Source organism: Notamacropus eugenii, chromosome 1, assembly GCF_028372415.1.
Source record: "Notamacropus eugenii isolate mMacEug1 chromosome 1, mMacEug1.pri_v2, whole genome shotgun sequence".
Lineage (NCBI taxonomy): Eukaryota > Metazoa > Chordata > Mammalia > Diprotodontia > Macropodidae > Notamacropus > Notamacropus eugenii.
In genome coordinates this window covers 343,748,936-343,762,923 of record NC_092872.1, presented here as the reverse complement: position 1 = coordinate 343,762,923, position 13,988 = coordinate 343,748,936, and the positions used below count along the sequence as shown (strand labels likewise).

The following is a 13,988-nucleotide window of genomic DNA, read 5'->3' as shown; positions in this document are numbered from 1 at the left end:
AGCCTCACCAGGCTTTCAGGATCAGTGCTTACTTGGATGTAGTGACTTCTTAGCCTCAAGGTACCCCCGGCTTTTGGTTTTCAGTTTTGTCGGGCTGCTGGGATTCGGGGTGCAGTTACCCAAATTACCCCTGGCAGTACATGCCCAAAAGTTAAAAGGATCCTGGATTGGCTATTCTCTGTACATTTGTTCCATATTTGCCATCTTGTCTCATTGGCCACCCTCTCACATCTTTCTGCTCCTCCACTCCTCCCCCACTCCCCCACACACCCTTACACTGAGCATTGTTTTGGTATCTTACAGAGTTTGCCCTTTCACTCCTGGAGAAGATGCAAGCTCAGGAGATACTGAGGAGCCTGCGTCTGCCAGAGCTGGATGATTTCAGCCAGTTTTTGCGTAACCTGCCAGCCACCACATTAGTGGGTATTGGGGCCTTTGCTGCTCTGCTGGCCTATTGGTTTGCTAACCGGCCAAAAGCTGTTAAGCCACCATGTGACCTCCTGATGCAGTCTGAAGAAGCAGAGGTAAGACTAGAAGCCAGAGTATAGGTGAGGGGCTCAGGAAAGCTCTGCGCTTTCTTGCATTGGTAAAGTTTCAGGTTTTACCGTATTTGCCTAACACACCCAACATCCTGCTGGTTATTACAAATTGTAGCAACTGCTCACTGCTCTTATCTGATGCTGCCACTATTGTGACTGCCTGATGTTACCACTACACTATTACCGTCATTATTTGCTATTGTATTTGCCTGCTACTGTTACTCCCTTCCATTGCTACCCCTGGCTGTTTCTTGGATTGTCTTCCATTCTTATGGTCTTTCACTGTTAATGGTGCACCTAGTCACTGCCTTCTATTACTGGTACTGCCTTCCATTCTAACCTGTTGTTCCTGGTCCTGCCTTCCTAGAATGACTTTCCTTTCCCTCTTCACTTGTTGTATCATTAAGCATCATTTAAATCCTAAATCAAATGTCACATTCTCTACAGTTGCCTCAATCAATAGCAGTCCCCCACCTCCTGCCACAAACCTGTCATTTTTGTTACTCTTCTCTTTAATGTCCTTATAGAATATTATGTAGAATTAACTGTGTTTGTATCTTATACCCCCACCAAAATGTAAGCCCTAAGAAAAACAGGAATCATATCCTTTCTAAGTTTCCCGTGAGCTCTAGCACCCAACACAGGACTCTGTACCCAGTAAGTGTTTCTTGTTTTACCAAATGAATGAATGAATGAATGGATGGATGGATGGATGGATGGATGGATGGATGGATAGTTACTGCCTACCATTATTTTCACCTGACACTCCTCCTCTCCTGATGTTAGTGTTTGTTTAGTCCTAGGAGAGAGTGGCTCAGGGTGCCCCTAAGTAATTGAGGGAAAATGAGCCAAGTTACATGCCCCTGAGAGAGATTCATTAGCAGCCTGGCAACAGCCTCCAGACTGGCTACCTCCATGGAGGCAGGGGAATAAGGCTTTCCACCAGTTTTCTGGAGCAACTTCAGATGTGAATGAGGAAAAGAATATTGTGGCAGAGAACCCAGAACAGGTGTGGGGAACCTGCCACCTCAAGGCCACATGTGGCCTTTTAGGTCCTTGGGTACAGCCTTTTGACTGAGTCCAAGTTTTCTTTTTATTAAAAAGAATTTGTTCTGTGAAGTTTGGATTCAGTGAAAGGGTCACACATGAGGACCTAGAGGGTCATATGTGACCTCGAAGCCACAGGTTCCCCATTCTTATTGCCTTCTTGTTACTACCTAGTCACTGCCTATACTATTACTGGTACTGCCTTCCTAGAATGACTTCCCTGACCCAGAAGTTCAGCTAGAGTATGAGGGCAGTGTGTCCCAGGGCTCAGGACTGAGTACACTTTACCTTAGAACAGTCTAATCTAGTCAGGGTTTGCCATTCACTGCTAGGACAAGGCTTAGTCATCTTTAATGTGGGTGACTGTCCCCTACAAAGGCTGCCTAATGCCAGGGATCAGTATATTACTAGAGATAGGGAATGGGACAACCTCATGAAACAAGGAGGACAGGTTCAGAATTTGGATCCAAGAAAATGTATGCTGAAGACTAGGCCAGGCCTTTACAAAGACTCTTTTCTCCCATATCTCTAATGTCTTTATCATATATTACTTATAAGTATATATTTATGTTATTTTATACTATATAATTATTTATAATGTATAATTATCTGTATTTGTATATTATTCCCCTACTAAGAGCAGGACTGTGTCCTTTCTAAACTAAATGTATGCTCTCTAGCACCTAACATAGGGGTCCATAGAAGTAAACATAGTATAGTATAGTATAGTAAGTAAACATAGTAAGTGGTTAGTGGGTTTTTTTAAAGAATAACTTTTAAAGAATAACTAGTGCACCTGGATTTCTCTGAAACCAGATACTGAGATGAGTCAGAGCAGAAATTCAGCCTGAGGAGTTAATATCACACTAGGAGACAGAATACATGTAATATTGACCAGAAATACAACTAGAGTTTTTCCTATCTAGGGCAAGTACCACAAACTTGCCCATAGCAAGTGGCAGGAAGGATGCTCTAAGATGAATTGAGGAAGGACAGAATAGGGCAAGAAAGAAGTTCAAAGCAGCCAGCTCTCTGTTGGTTCCTATTTTAACTAACTATTCTTGCTAACTAGGTTGTAAAGTTTATATGCTAGTGAAGAATTACAAGAAGAATCAACACCCTCCAAATTTGGCAACCTAATGCAAAGCCCTGATCACCCTGCCCAAGTTATGGCATAGCAGCCAGATTGATTGAATCAAATCAATCAATTGACAAGCATTTAGGAACGAAAATGTTTATGTATCAGCACTGTGCTAAATATTGGGAATGCAAATACAAAAATGAAATAGCCCCAGTCCTTATTAAGGAGCTTACATTCTATTAGAGAAGAAAATGACCATAAAGAAATGCGTATAAAGTAAATAAAAGGTAATTGGGAAGAACTAGAAACTAGGGCAGGAGTGGGAAACCTGCAGCCTTGAGGCCACATGTGGCCTTCTAGGTTCTTGGGTACAGCCTTTTGACTGAGTCCAAAGTTTACAGAACAAATCCTTCTATTAAGGGGATTTGTTCTGCGAAGTTTGGATTCAGTGAAAGGGCCATACTTGAGGACCAAGAGGGCCACATGTGGCCTTGAGACTACAGATTCTCCACTGCTGAGAGGGGATCAGTGAAATAAGATGATGTCTAAGCTAAACTCTGAAGTCAATTAAGGATTCAAATAGGCTGAAATGAGGAGGTAATGCATTCCAGGGCACAGCCAGTACAAAGGCATGGAAACACTAAGTGGAAGATCATTTGTGAGGAATAGGGAGAAAGCCATGGAGTATGTATATGGAAATAATTTACTATAAGACTAGAAAAATAAATTGGAGTCAGATTGTGAAGAGAAATTTCAGTTTGGTTCTACAGTTAATAGGGAGGCACTGGAGTTTATTGACAATGGATATGGCATGATCAGACCCATCCTTTATGAATATCCCTATAACAGCTATATGGAAGCAGAAACTTGAGGTAAGGAGATCAGTTAGGATTAGTAGCCTAGGTAAAATCGATGAGTTCCCTGAGCTATGGTGGTGATTGTGTTAGAGAACAGAGAGAAAATGTGAGAGATGCTGTAAAAGTAGAATCAGGAAAACATGGTAATTTATTAGATATGTGACATAAGGGAAAGTATGGCATCAAGGATAGCTCTAAGCAGGCGTGTGTTGGAGCTACATTTAAATGGCTCCTAAGAGCTGATTTTTAAATTTTCAGTGTAAGCATTTATCTATCAGTAAGTGCACATATCTGAGCTTGAATTATGGTTTTGTTGGTTGTCTAGACCTAAGAAAGTATTAATAATGCAAATAAAACTTAAAAGTATGCATGTCTACTTTCTTGCCCCCAAGAGAGCCTGGTTGTTAAATGCTGTATTTACCAACACATTTCTGTATTGCTCTATGAACATTGCATTAAATCAGCAGAAGTGCAGTAGAAAATTCAGGAAATGAAGTCATCACTGGACTCCAGGCCTGGTGATTAGAGCCTAACAATAATAATAACCAGTGTTTATATAGAGCTTTAAGGTTTGCAAAATGCTTCAAATCCATCGTCTCATTTGAGACTCACAATACTTCTAGACCAAAAATTGTGAACTTATGTGATTAGAAAGATGGTGATGCCCTCATGGAATAGAAATAGAGAAGTCCAGAAAAGAGTTAGATAATGAATTCAGTTTTGGACTGTTTAATTTGAGGTGCCCATGGTAGAGAAGAGTCTATCCAGGAAGAAATGGTGATCAGCAAGATCAGATGATGCAGAAAGCAATCAAGAAGGGTGAGGATGATTGGGAAGACATCATTAGCTCTGATAATTTAGAAATAGTTGGTAACAGTCAGTCTTCCCAAAGTTTTGCCCTTTCTGGTGCTTATCTTCTCCACCAGATCTTTTAAACCCCATGCTAAAAATTTAATTAGAAAGGTGTGTGAATTAGATATCAGGCTCCTCTTTTTAACTACATGCTTTATTCAATTTAACTCAGCAAACATTTGTTAAACATTCACAATGTGCAGAGCATTGTTCTGGAAGAGATGCAAAGCTTGGATGAGACAGGGTTCCTGCTTACACCTAGTTGAGTGTAAAAATTAGATCAACTTTCCACTTCAGTTTACCTTTATTTTCTGTCGGATTTGTGGCTACTGAACTCCATTCAGAAAGTCCTGTGAGTGTCCACTATATACTCTGTCATGTGTAATGATTCAGAAGTCAGCTGAAGTTATGCGTATTAACCCCTGAACTGAGCTCTTTAAAAAAGTTTGTTAACCTAAATGAAACTCTAATAGGTGAGATTTTAGGCATTGTGACAGAGTGAAATGAAAAAAAGGCTGCAGTGGAAAATATTTTTTTAAACAGGACCAAGTCAACCCTGGACTGAAAGTTTCTCCTTAAGCTCCTCTAAGGTTTACCTACTTTTCATGGTATTTTTCCTTCCTTTAGTCATGTACCTATACAATTTCCAAGTTCTTTCTCAAGTTTCCATTTATGAGCAGTAGCCTGGCCATGTGCAGTGTCTGCTATTCATATGACTAAGTCATTTGTAAGTGGGTTCTTTTTAAGTAGAAACTGCCTTAATTTTAAGTCCTGGATACAATTTTGGACACAGGTTTCCAATAAGAACGTCAGAATTTGATTCACTTCCCTTCCTAAAAAGGCCCTCACTTTCTCTGCAAACACTCAAACTGAAAAGAATAGAATGGATTTTATTTAATCTAATAAAAATATGTGGAACACACTCAGATCCATGACCCTCACAATCACAAAAACTCTCTTCCCTTTTCCAGAGAGTGTCAAGCTACTCTCCCCTGTGACGGATGCTCACTCACAGTATACCAGCAAAAGGATGAGTCCAGGTTGCATGTTTTTAAAACATTTTTTTATATCCTTTGTTTCTGTCATCATCATAGCTGTCCCAAGAATCTCCCTCAAGTATTGCTCCTCCCAGAGAACCATTAGTATTTTTTAGATAGGAAAAACGTCAGCACGAATGAGTGTTGTACTTTGTCAAAGGGTTTTTCTTCATCTGTTGAAAGAATCATGTAGTTTGAAATGTTTTATTTTTTAGTATCATTAATTTTGTTGATTGTTTTCTAATGTTGAGCCATCCTTCAAAATCCTGGTATAATAAGGAATGATTTCTTAGATAAATTGCTCTAATCTATTTGACAGAATTTTATTTAATATTTTTGAGTAAATGTTCATTAATGTGTTTGTCTATAGTTTTCTTTCTGTATTTTATCTTTCCCTGGTTTAAGTATTAGGACTACATATTTAACTACATATATATTACAATAGGATTCTAGTAGGATGTATTCTTTTTTCTATTTTTAAAAATAGTTTGTGAAGTATGGATACTAATTGCTCTTTAAAAGTTTGATAGAATTCCTCTATGAATCCGTTGGGACCAGGAGTTTCTTCCCCACCCTCCACCCCCTTCTTTGGTAGTTCCTTATAGCTAGATCTATTTCCTTTTCTAAAAGTGAATTATTTAAAATCTCCATCTTGTCTTTTGATAGTTTGAATATTTTATATTTTTGATGATGTTCCTCTATTTTGTTTGTGTTCTAATTTTCATTAACATGTGACTGTGCATAATACAGCCTGATTATTTTTATTCCTTCTAGTTTTGTTGTGATTTTGCTTTACTCATTTGTTATTTTATTGATTTGATTTTCTGGCTTCTTCCTTTTCATCAGATTAGCTAAAAGTTTATCAAATTTATTAGTCTTTTGAAAGAACTAGCTTTCAATTTTATTTATAATTTTATGGTTTTCTCCCCAATTTATCTATTTCCCCTCTTGTTTAAATATCTTCTCATTTGTGCTTATTTTGGGTTTTTTATTTGTTGGCTTTCTAATTTTTCAAACACATATTCAGTTCATTAATTTTTCCTTTTCTATTTTGTTAATGTATGTTTGTAGAGATATGACTTTTTCCCCTAAGGGCTACTTTAGCTTCATCCTAGAAATTCTGGTGTATTGTTTCATCATTATCATTTTCTTTTCCACAGTTATTAATTGTTTATAGGATTTTCTCTCTAACCTACTCATTATTTAGGATTTCATTGTTTAGTCTAAATTGGGATTTGTGTCTTTTGTTTGTTCTCTTTGAACCAATTGCTATTTTTATTGTGTTATGGTGTATGAGGGATGTATTAACTGTTTGCAATATCTCTACCTGATCTGTTTGTTGAAAAAGTTCCATGTGGTGCCAAGAAATATATATAAAATATTTTGAAATTTCATTCAGAAGATTCTATGAATCTTGTAACTCCACTTTAACTCTAGCTATAAATCTAGAAATTTTTTGGTTACATACTTTCCCTCCTTTTATCTTTCTGTTAGATTTATTCAGAACTGAGAAAGGATATTAAAGTCTTTTGTCACTGTTGTGTTACTGTCTATCTCATCCTGTAGCTCAGATAATATTTCCTTTAAGAATTTTGATGCTAAGGCATTTGGAACATATAAATTTATTACTTATGTGGATTTGTCATCTATGGTTCCTTTCAGCATAATGTAGCTTTTTTAATTATCCCTTTTTATTTTTTGAATATTTGTTTTTGTTTTTTCATATAGCATGATTACAACTCTTGTTTTTTTGGATTCACTTGATGCACAGTATTTTTTTTTCTATCCTCTCAGTTTTATTTTACATAGGTCTTTGTTTTTTAAATGCATTTCCTGGAAGCAAGAGGTTGTAGTGTTTTGTTTTCTTTTCCAATTTGTCACTTTTTCATTTTATTGGATTGCTTGATCCCTTCACATTTAAAGTTATGGGAGATATTTCCACATCTCAATCCCCTCTTCTCATTTGTCATCCTTTTGTCTTCAAGCTTTTGCTTATTAACTACCTTTTTTCTCTTGTTTCTATCTGTTATATAATTATTCCTCCCTTGATTTCCTCTCAGTTAATTGAGTAGATTTTCTTATTCTCTCTTCCCCTTCAACTATTCCTATATCTTAGTTTTTTTATTTCATTTTTGCACTCTTTTCCAAAAAAGATTTCTCTCACTCTTTTCATTATTCATCCTTTCTTTCTGCTCTACCTTTAAAATTATCTGATCTCTTCATTCTCTGTGTTCCTCATGAAACCAAAGTTTCCAAGGTATCCATTCTAGGGTCTCCCCTCTAGTCATTTTCTTCCACTGAAGGAATTAGAACAGCAAGTGGTAGTGGGAATTGAGTTAATCACACTGATTCCATCTTGTGACTCAATTCTGGAACTAACTCAGTTCCCTTTCTAATCAATTATGGGTCTACTCCAATTTCTGTCTTGAGAGAAAACTTTATTCAGTTGTGGAAATTGAAAGGAAACTTCATTACTTTTTTCAAACCTAAACTTACATGGTTGGGAAGATAGACCATTTCTACCTGCTGCTTAGAAACCCTTAAGTAAGGACCTAGGTTATGCTGACCAGAAACCCAGTCACATCCAAAGAGTGAGGCAAGGAGTTTTCTCTCAGTTATACATCTCAAGCAGTCCATATGTCTTATCTGAAAATTGGCCCCATTCTAGTTAATCAGCTGTTGTTTTCATCTTCCTTTTTAATTGAATACTGCAGGAAGTGAGACTCTTCTTTTTCTGATTTCAGGGAACAGTACCTACTCACTCTCCCCCTCTTGATTTGGAAAGTCCTTAATTTTTCCTCCAATTAGAAATCAGATTACCTACTTTTGTATTCTGGTTGTTTTCTTTTAATTAATTGGTCTTATTTGATTAATTGTTTTTAATGCCTGGTCCTGACTTGTTAGACAATTGGCATGTATTGCTTAAGTAACTCAATATGCTCTGAAGCTCAAACCTTTGTTTCCTCGGTCATTTTATCTTTCATCTACCCACCACAGCACTATCTTGTAGAGCTTGCCTTGTGAATTTCTTTGTTTTTCATTGATCCTCAGTCCCAGAACAATTCCAATTGTTGTAGATGTCAGAGGGTACACTACTCTATAATAGGGTCCTTCCCCCACAACATCCCTGATTATACCTCCCATCACTGATCTATACCTTGCCCCTATTGACTTTTTTCTACATTTGCCTCAAAATCTCCTAGGTAGGTTCATTCCCCAGGTGCCAGTTGCTCCCAGAGGTTCCAACTTTCCCTTTCCTGAGGTAAGATAAATAGACTTTTTAAGCACCAAATTTTCCAAACCACACCTAGCATGAAAAGCTCATCTCCCTTTGAAGACCCTCTCTCTTCATCCATAAAAGCATTTATGAATGGAATCACCTCCCACCACCAAAGCAAGGTCTCCTACTTTTCCTCCCTTTTCATTCCATCCCCCATTCTTCTCACCCATTCCTTCTGTGGGCTTTTTGAGTTCCCAGGGGCCACCTTTCCCTCTTTGTTAGCCCTCAGGATGGTACATTGCACATTCATCTCTATTGCATTGCTCCCCTTCCCCTTTTATTTACCCTCTCATGTTAGAATGTATTCCCATTTAATTCATCTGGAGGCAGGGTATTGCCTAATTCTGTCCATAATACACCAACCTGCCTCTTCATCATTACTTCCACTGGATTTGTACCTTCACTCCTATCTCTTTGTGTACATTTAGAAAGAAGTTTCTTACTGATCTCTCTGCTATTGCTCTTTGCTGTTGCTGTCTTTGGTTGCTACATTTTTTCATTTGTCTCATATTTCCATTGTTTGGAGTATTCAATAATCAAATAATCTCGTTAATTCTAGTTTTCTCAAATTTCTAAAAAAATTTCAAATACTGCTTTATTATTCAACATCCATCTTTTTCCATTTATGATTAAGGTAAGATTTTCAGGGTAGGTCACATTCAGTTATATGCTGGGCTCCATTACTCTTTGAAACATGATTCCATTCTTTCCTATGTTTTCTAGTGGGTGCATAATAGTCTTGTATTATTAAAATGTTATTTCCTTTGTATCTGAAGGTCTTTCTCCTAATTGTTTGTAGGACTTGCTGTTTCTGAAATGAACTGTTAAATTTAACCAATATATATATCTCAGATTTTTCCTCCTTGTCTTATCTCCCCTTAAGGGATGATCTATCACTTCTTTCAAATGGCATTTCATTTTCTATGTTCAGAAGTTCTGGGCCATTCTCTTCTATAATTTCATTCATTATGGTGTTAAGGTTTTTGTTCTATTGTGACCTGTGATCCTGAGATAGGATGAGGAGAAATTCTTGTCTTTGTATGCATCCTGTCTTTGAGACCAGTATATTTTACTTTCATAGAGGACATATTTTTGGTTACTCTTTCAGTATGTCTTTCACTTTTGTATACATTTGCATTCCCAATCTATTATTTCTTATTTTGTTTCTTTGGTAAAACTCACCGTTGCAGATTCCAGTTTTTCTATTCTGTCTATTATTTTTTTTGCTGCGTAGGCCATAAATTCTGTTCTGTTAATTTTCATTTCTCTTTTTAATCACTCAAAAAGAACATGTAGTAGTTCTATGTTCTCAAATTTCATGGGATCCTCTGTCTCATTAAATATTGGACCATTTTCCTTTGTTCTGAAGTATTTGTTATAGATGCCTAAACTCATTTACTAGATCTGGTGACCATATTTGCTTCAGTTGTTAATGTTTTCACCATTGATTTATCTGCTTATTTTTAAGATCTTTGAGTTTTTTCTTCTTGAGATCTTTGATAATTTCAGTCTTTTTTCCTCCTGATTTTTCCCTATTGCATACTTGCTGGCTCTATCATTCTAAAGGCGGTATCCTTTGGGGCTCAATCTCAAAATCATTTAAGCTTCCTTCTGTGCTGGGCAATTCACTGATCATTGGCCAATTCTCTGCCCCAAATAATTTTTGGGTGACAGAACTGACCCCAGCTAAATATTGAGCTATTTCCTTCAGGCTTCATGGATACTGCACAGCTATATACATATACATGTGCACAAACACACACACACACACACACACACACACACACAACGTCCTGATATGGGTATTCTGCCACTCACTCTTTTTTCAGTTCTCTGGCTTGACACCAGCAGTTCAGAGCTTTGCAGCACTGATGCTACATCATTGTCTGCCACCATACTGGATATTGGCATGCCTCCTCAGCACACTTTTGCTTCTGAAAGTGTTACTGTAGCTTTGACTGTTGCAGAACAAACTTCTTCATCTTTGAGCTGGGGTCTCTATGGCATTGGAAAGATGGGGAACTGGGGTATGGACTTAATTTTTATTGCAAGCCCTCAGGTAGTTGGGTCTGTTAGGGCACCCTCAATATTGATAGCATAGGAAGTGGGAGAGAGGTGCTGAGTGAGCTCAGGGTCAGTGAGTATCAATTCATGGACTGATTGGTTATTTTGTTTTACCTTCTTTTGTACTCTGAGTATCTTAGACCACAGAGACAGTTAAAGTTCCTTTATCTTTGGTGCACAGTTTCTGTTTTGGAGAGGTCTGAGAGGTCATAGAGATCAGAGAAAATATCTAGTCCTCTATCTTCTTACTCATGTAACCCAGAAGTTTCTGGTTGCTTCCTGGCAAACACGATTCCTTGCTGTGTTGATCTTTCTTCCACAGCAGGGCTAAACAGATGGTTTGGTCTACATGAAATGTAAGTAAAATCTCCTCTCCCAACTGATCTTTGAGGCTCTAAATCCCTTTACTCTTTATTTAATGAAGGTTCCATTCTCTTTCAGCAAATCCCTACGTACACATGGTTCCCTGTTGAGGTTGCATGGATGCACAGATGTATGGCCAGGTTCAAGTGCAGCCCAGCTTCTGTGTGTATAGATGTGTGTGTGTATCTGTGTCTGTCCCTGAGTCTCTCTGTATCATTCACTTCCCAGATCTCTATGACTTCTTTCAAAGACTAAACTGAAGGACAAAGTCAGGTTATGAACTCTGTTATTCATGACATAACAACTGGGGTCCTTCTTGATGTAATTTAACTTTAGTCAATGCCAAAAACTTCTTCAATGAGGGTAGAGAGGATCCAAGACATGGAGAATTTATACTATCAAAGAAATAGTAGAGTAGGGAGAAATTTTTCCCTCTTAACACATACCTGGACATGCACACTACATGCGGTTTGAAAATGGTTATAACTGTAAAGGAAAAATCCTATTGCTAAAGCAATAGTAGTTATGTCCAGTCTGTCTAGTCCATGAGTTATGGGATTTTTTTTCAATGAGTTTTCTTGTTAATAGGTAAAATTAGTCTGTGGCATGTAGTTGGAAAGATACTATATATTGGTGTCTCTAGGTAATGGAACTGATAGACTGCTTTCTTAACCCCTGGAAATATCATGTTTCCTGAAGTTCCCTTCTAGCCCATGTCTTTTTGGTTCCACAGGGGTTTGATGGAGCTCGGCGGTCTGTGATTGGAGGTAGCCCTAAGCTGTTGAACCATTACTATGATGATGCTCGGACCATGTATGAAGTCTTCAGGAGGGGGCTGAGCATCTCTGGTGAGTCTTGGACACCTCTGGGCCAGTGAGCCTTGTGTGTCCTTAGGCTATATGGACATTCCATCCAAGATAGGCTGTGTTCTTTTTACTCTAGCTGAAGATCAGTGACCACTATTTGGTGAAATAAGTTATCATTATTTACCAGAAACCACAGGGACTGAAAGAGGGGTTAACCAGACCTAGAAATAGAGAATGGCTGCAAATGCTGTCAGGACAAAGGGTGATTCTGTGACACCGAGGGAGCAGCAATAGCACTTCACATAGGTCTTTAAGGCTTATAAAAGACCTTCTTCTCAACAATCCTGTGGTACAGATATTGTTATCTCATCTTTAGAGAAAAGAAAGCCAGGGGCTTAGATATGAGGCAAAGAGATGTGTTTGTGGTCACTAAGCCAACAAGTAGGGCTACAAGATTCAAACCTAGGGCCCCCAGAGCTCTACATTAAAACACATTGCTGCAGATCTGTGGTGATTGCTTCACATGGTATAGGACAGAGAACACTATATATGGATATTTGACTTTTAAATATTGATTTAGCTATTTAACTAACCTTGGTTAACTCTCTATACCTCTATGGGACTCAGTTTCCTCAACCATAAAACAAGGATGTTGGAGCAGATGATCTCAAAGAACCCCTTCAGCAGTGGTGTCAAACTCAAATAGAACAGACCCATACATAAGGATCCCTGCAGGCCTCATATTGACTTAGAATTAACATAATCTACGTTCTATTGTATTTTTCTTTATTTTGTTAAATGTATTTTATCATATTTTAATATAATCTGGTTTGGTCCTGGAGCTGCTTTGATATCTCTGCCTTTCAGCACATAATAGCATAATGTGACTATCATAACTTAGCATATTCAGAGAACTGCTTGGCGCTGGCTTCTCTGGCTCAGGACACAGGGTTTGGAAGGACTAACAAGTGATGCTGAGTGTTCTGAAAAGAAAAGAAGACCAGAACAATGTTGGGAAAGAAAAAATTCATCTAGACCAGGCCTGCACAAGATATGGCACCCCCACGGTGGCTCAAAGGCAGTATGTTGTGCAGGTCTATTTTACATCCTCTACATTTTTCATGGGCTGCCCAAAAATCCTTGGGAGGGCCATAAGCAGTGCATGGACCATATATCTTGCAGGTCTGATACAGACTGTTATGGGAGAAATAACTCTTCTTTGAGCTTGTGCAGCAGGTAACTGCTGTCAAAATATATTTACCACAGGGCAAAAATTATAGAGTTAACCACCTAAGTTTTATTATTATGCTGAAACATAGATTCAAGCCTCAGAAAACCTGAACCCTCATTAGGATTCTGACAAAATCTCTTACAGGCAAAATAGAGAAATAATTCTTTTACCTATAGCAATCTTGTACATTTCTCTTGGGTCATAAAGTTAGCGTATTTCCTTTGTCAACCTGAGAGTTTGGTTAAGAAAAAAGAAACAGGCTAAATGCATCCATTTTTATTCCCTTAAAGTTAATGATTATGTGAATCACGGAGCCAGAATGAACTTCTGACTGACTAATACAAGAATGTTCAGGCTTAAATCTGTTTTAGGACAATCCAAGATGGTCTGTGTCCTTCAGATTTATGGTCTTCATAAGTGATTAACTAGACCATGAGAAAGGAATTTCTTAATTGCATAGGTTGTAAATACAATAAGATAACAGAGTTGATAAAGTTTCAATTGAAATTACCACCCAGGATGTCTGTGATTTCTTTACCATCAACATGTTATGACATAGTATATGTCCACAAAATATTAAGATACGGAAAATGTCTCATTATTTAAGATAGTGTCTTGGGTTAAGGGTCTCATAAGGAATGCTAAGTCAGCCCCATCTGGCTTTGTTGACGTAGGAAGAGGTATTCTCTGAGTTTACTTCAGAGAACAAAGAGACCATTAGGTCCAGGCTCTTCTGAATTCAAGCTCTGACCCTTTTTAAAGTCCAAAATTTATATTGAATGATTATCACCTTCATTGTCATAAAAGTTGAACAAACTTAGTCAGAGTCAT

At 37.8% G+C, this 13,988-nt stretch overlaps 1 protein-coding gene across 3 annotated transcripts in view; it reads left to right on the top strand.

Moving 5' to 3' along the window:
- The first annotated feature begins 302 nt into the window (after window positions 1-302).
- ACSL6 (acyl-CoA synthetase long chain family member 6) overlaps window positions 303-13,988 on the top strand; it is a 69,088-nt gene continuing 55,402 nt past the window's right edge. For 2 of the 3 annotated variants that reach the window (XM_072629980.1, XM_072629979.1), the window contains exons 1-2: window positions 303-524; window positions 11,854-11,968. In XM_072629980.1, coding sequence (XP_072486081.1) covers window positions 330-524; window positions 11,854-11,968 — 310 coding nt within the window. In that variant the 5' untranslated portion in view covers window positions 303-329. The remainder of the gene's footprint in view (window positions 525-11,853; window positions 11,969-13,988) is intronic. The other variant, XM_072629981.1, reaches the window with a different exon arrangement.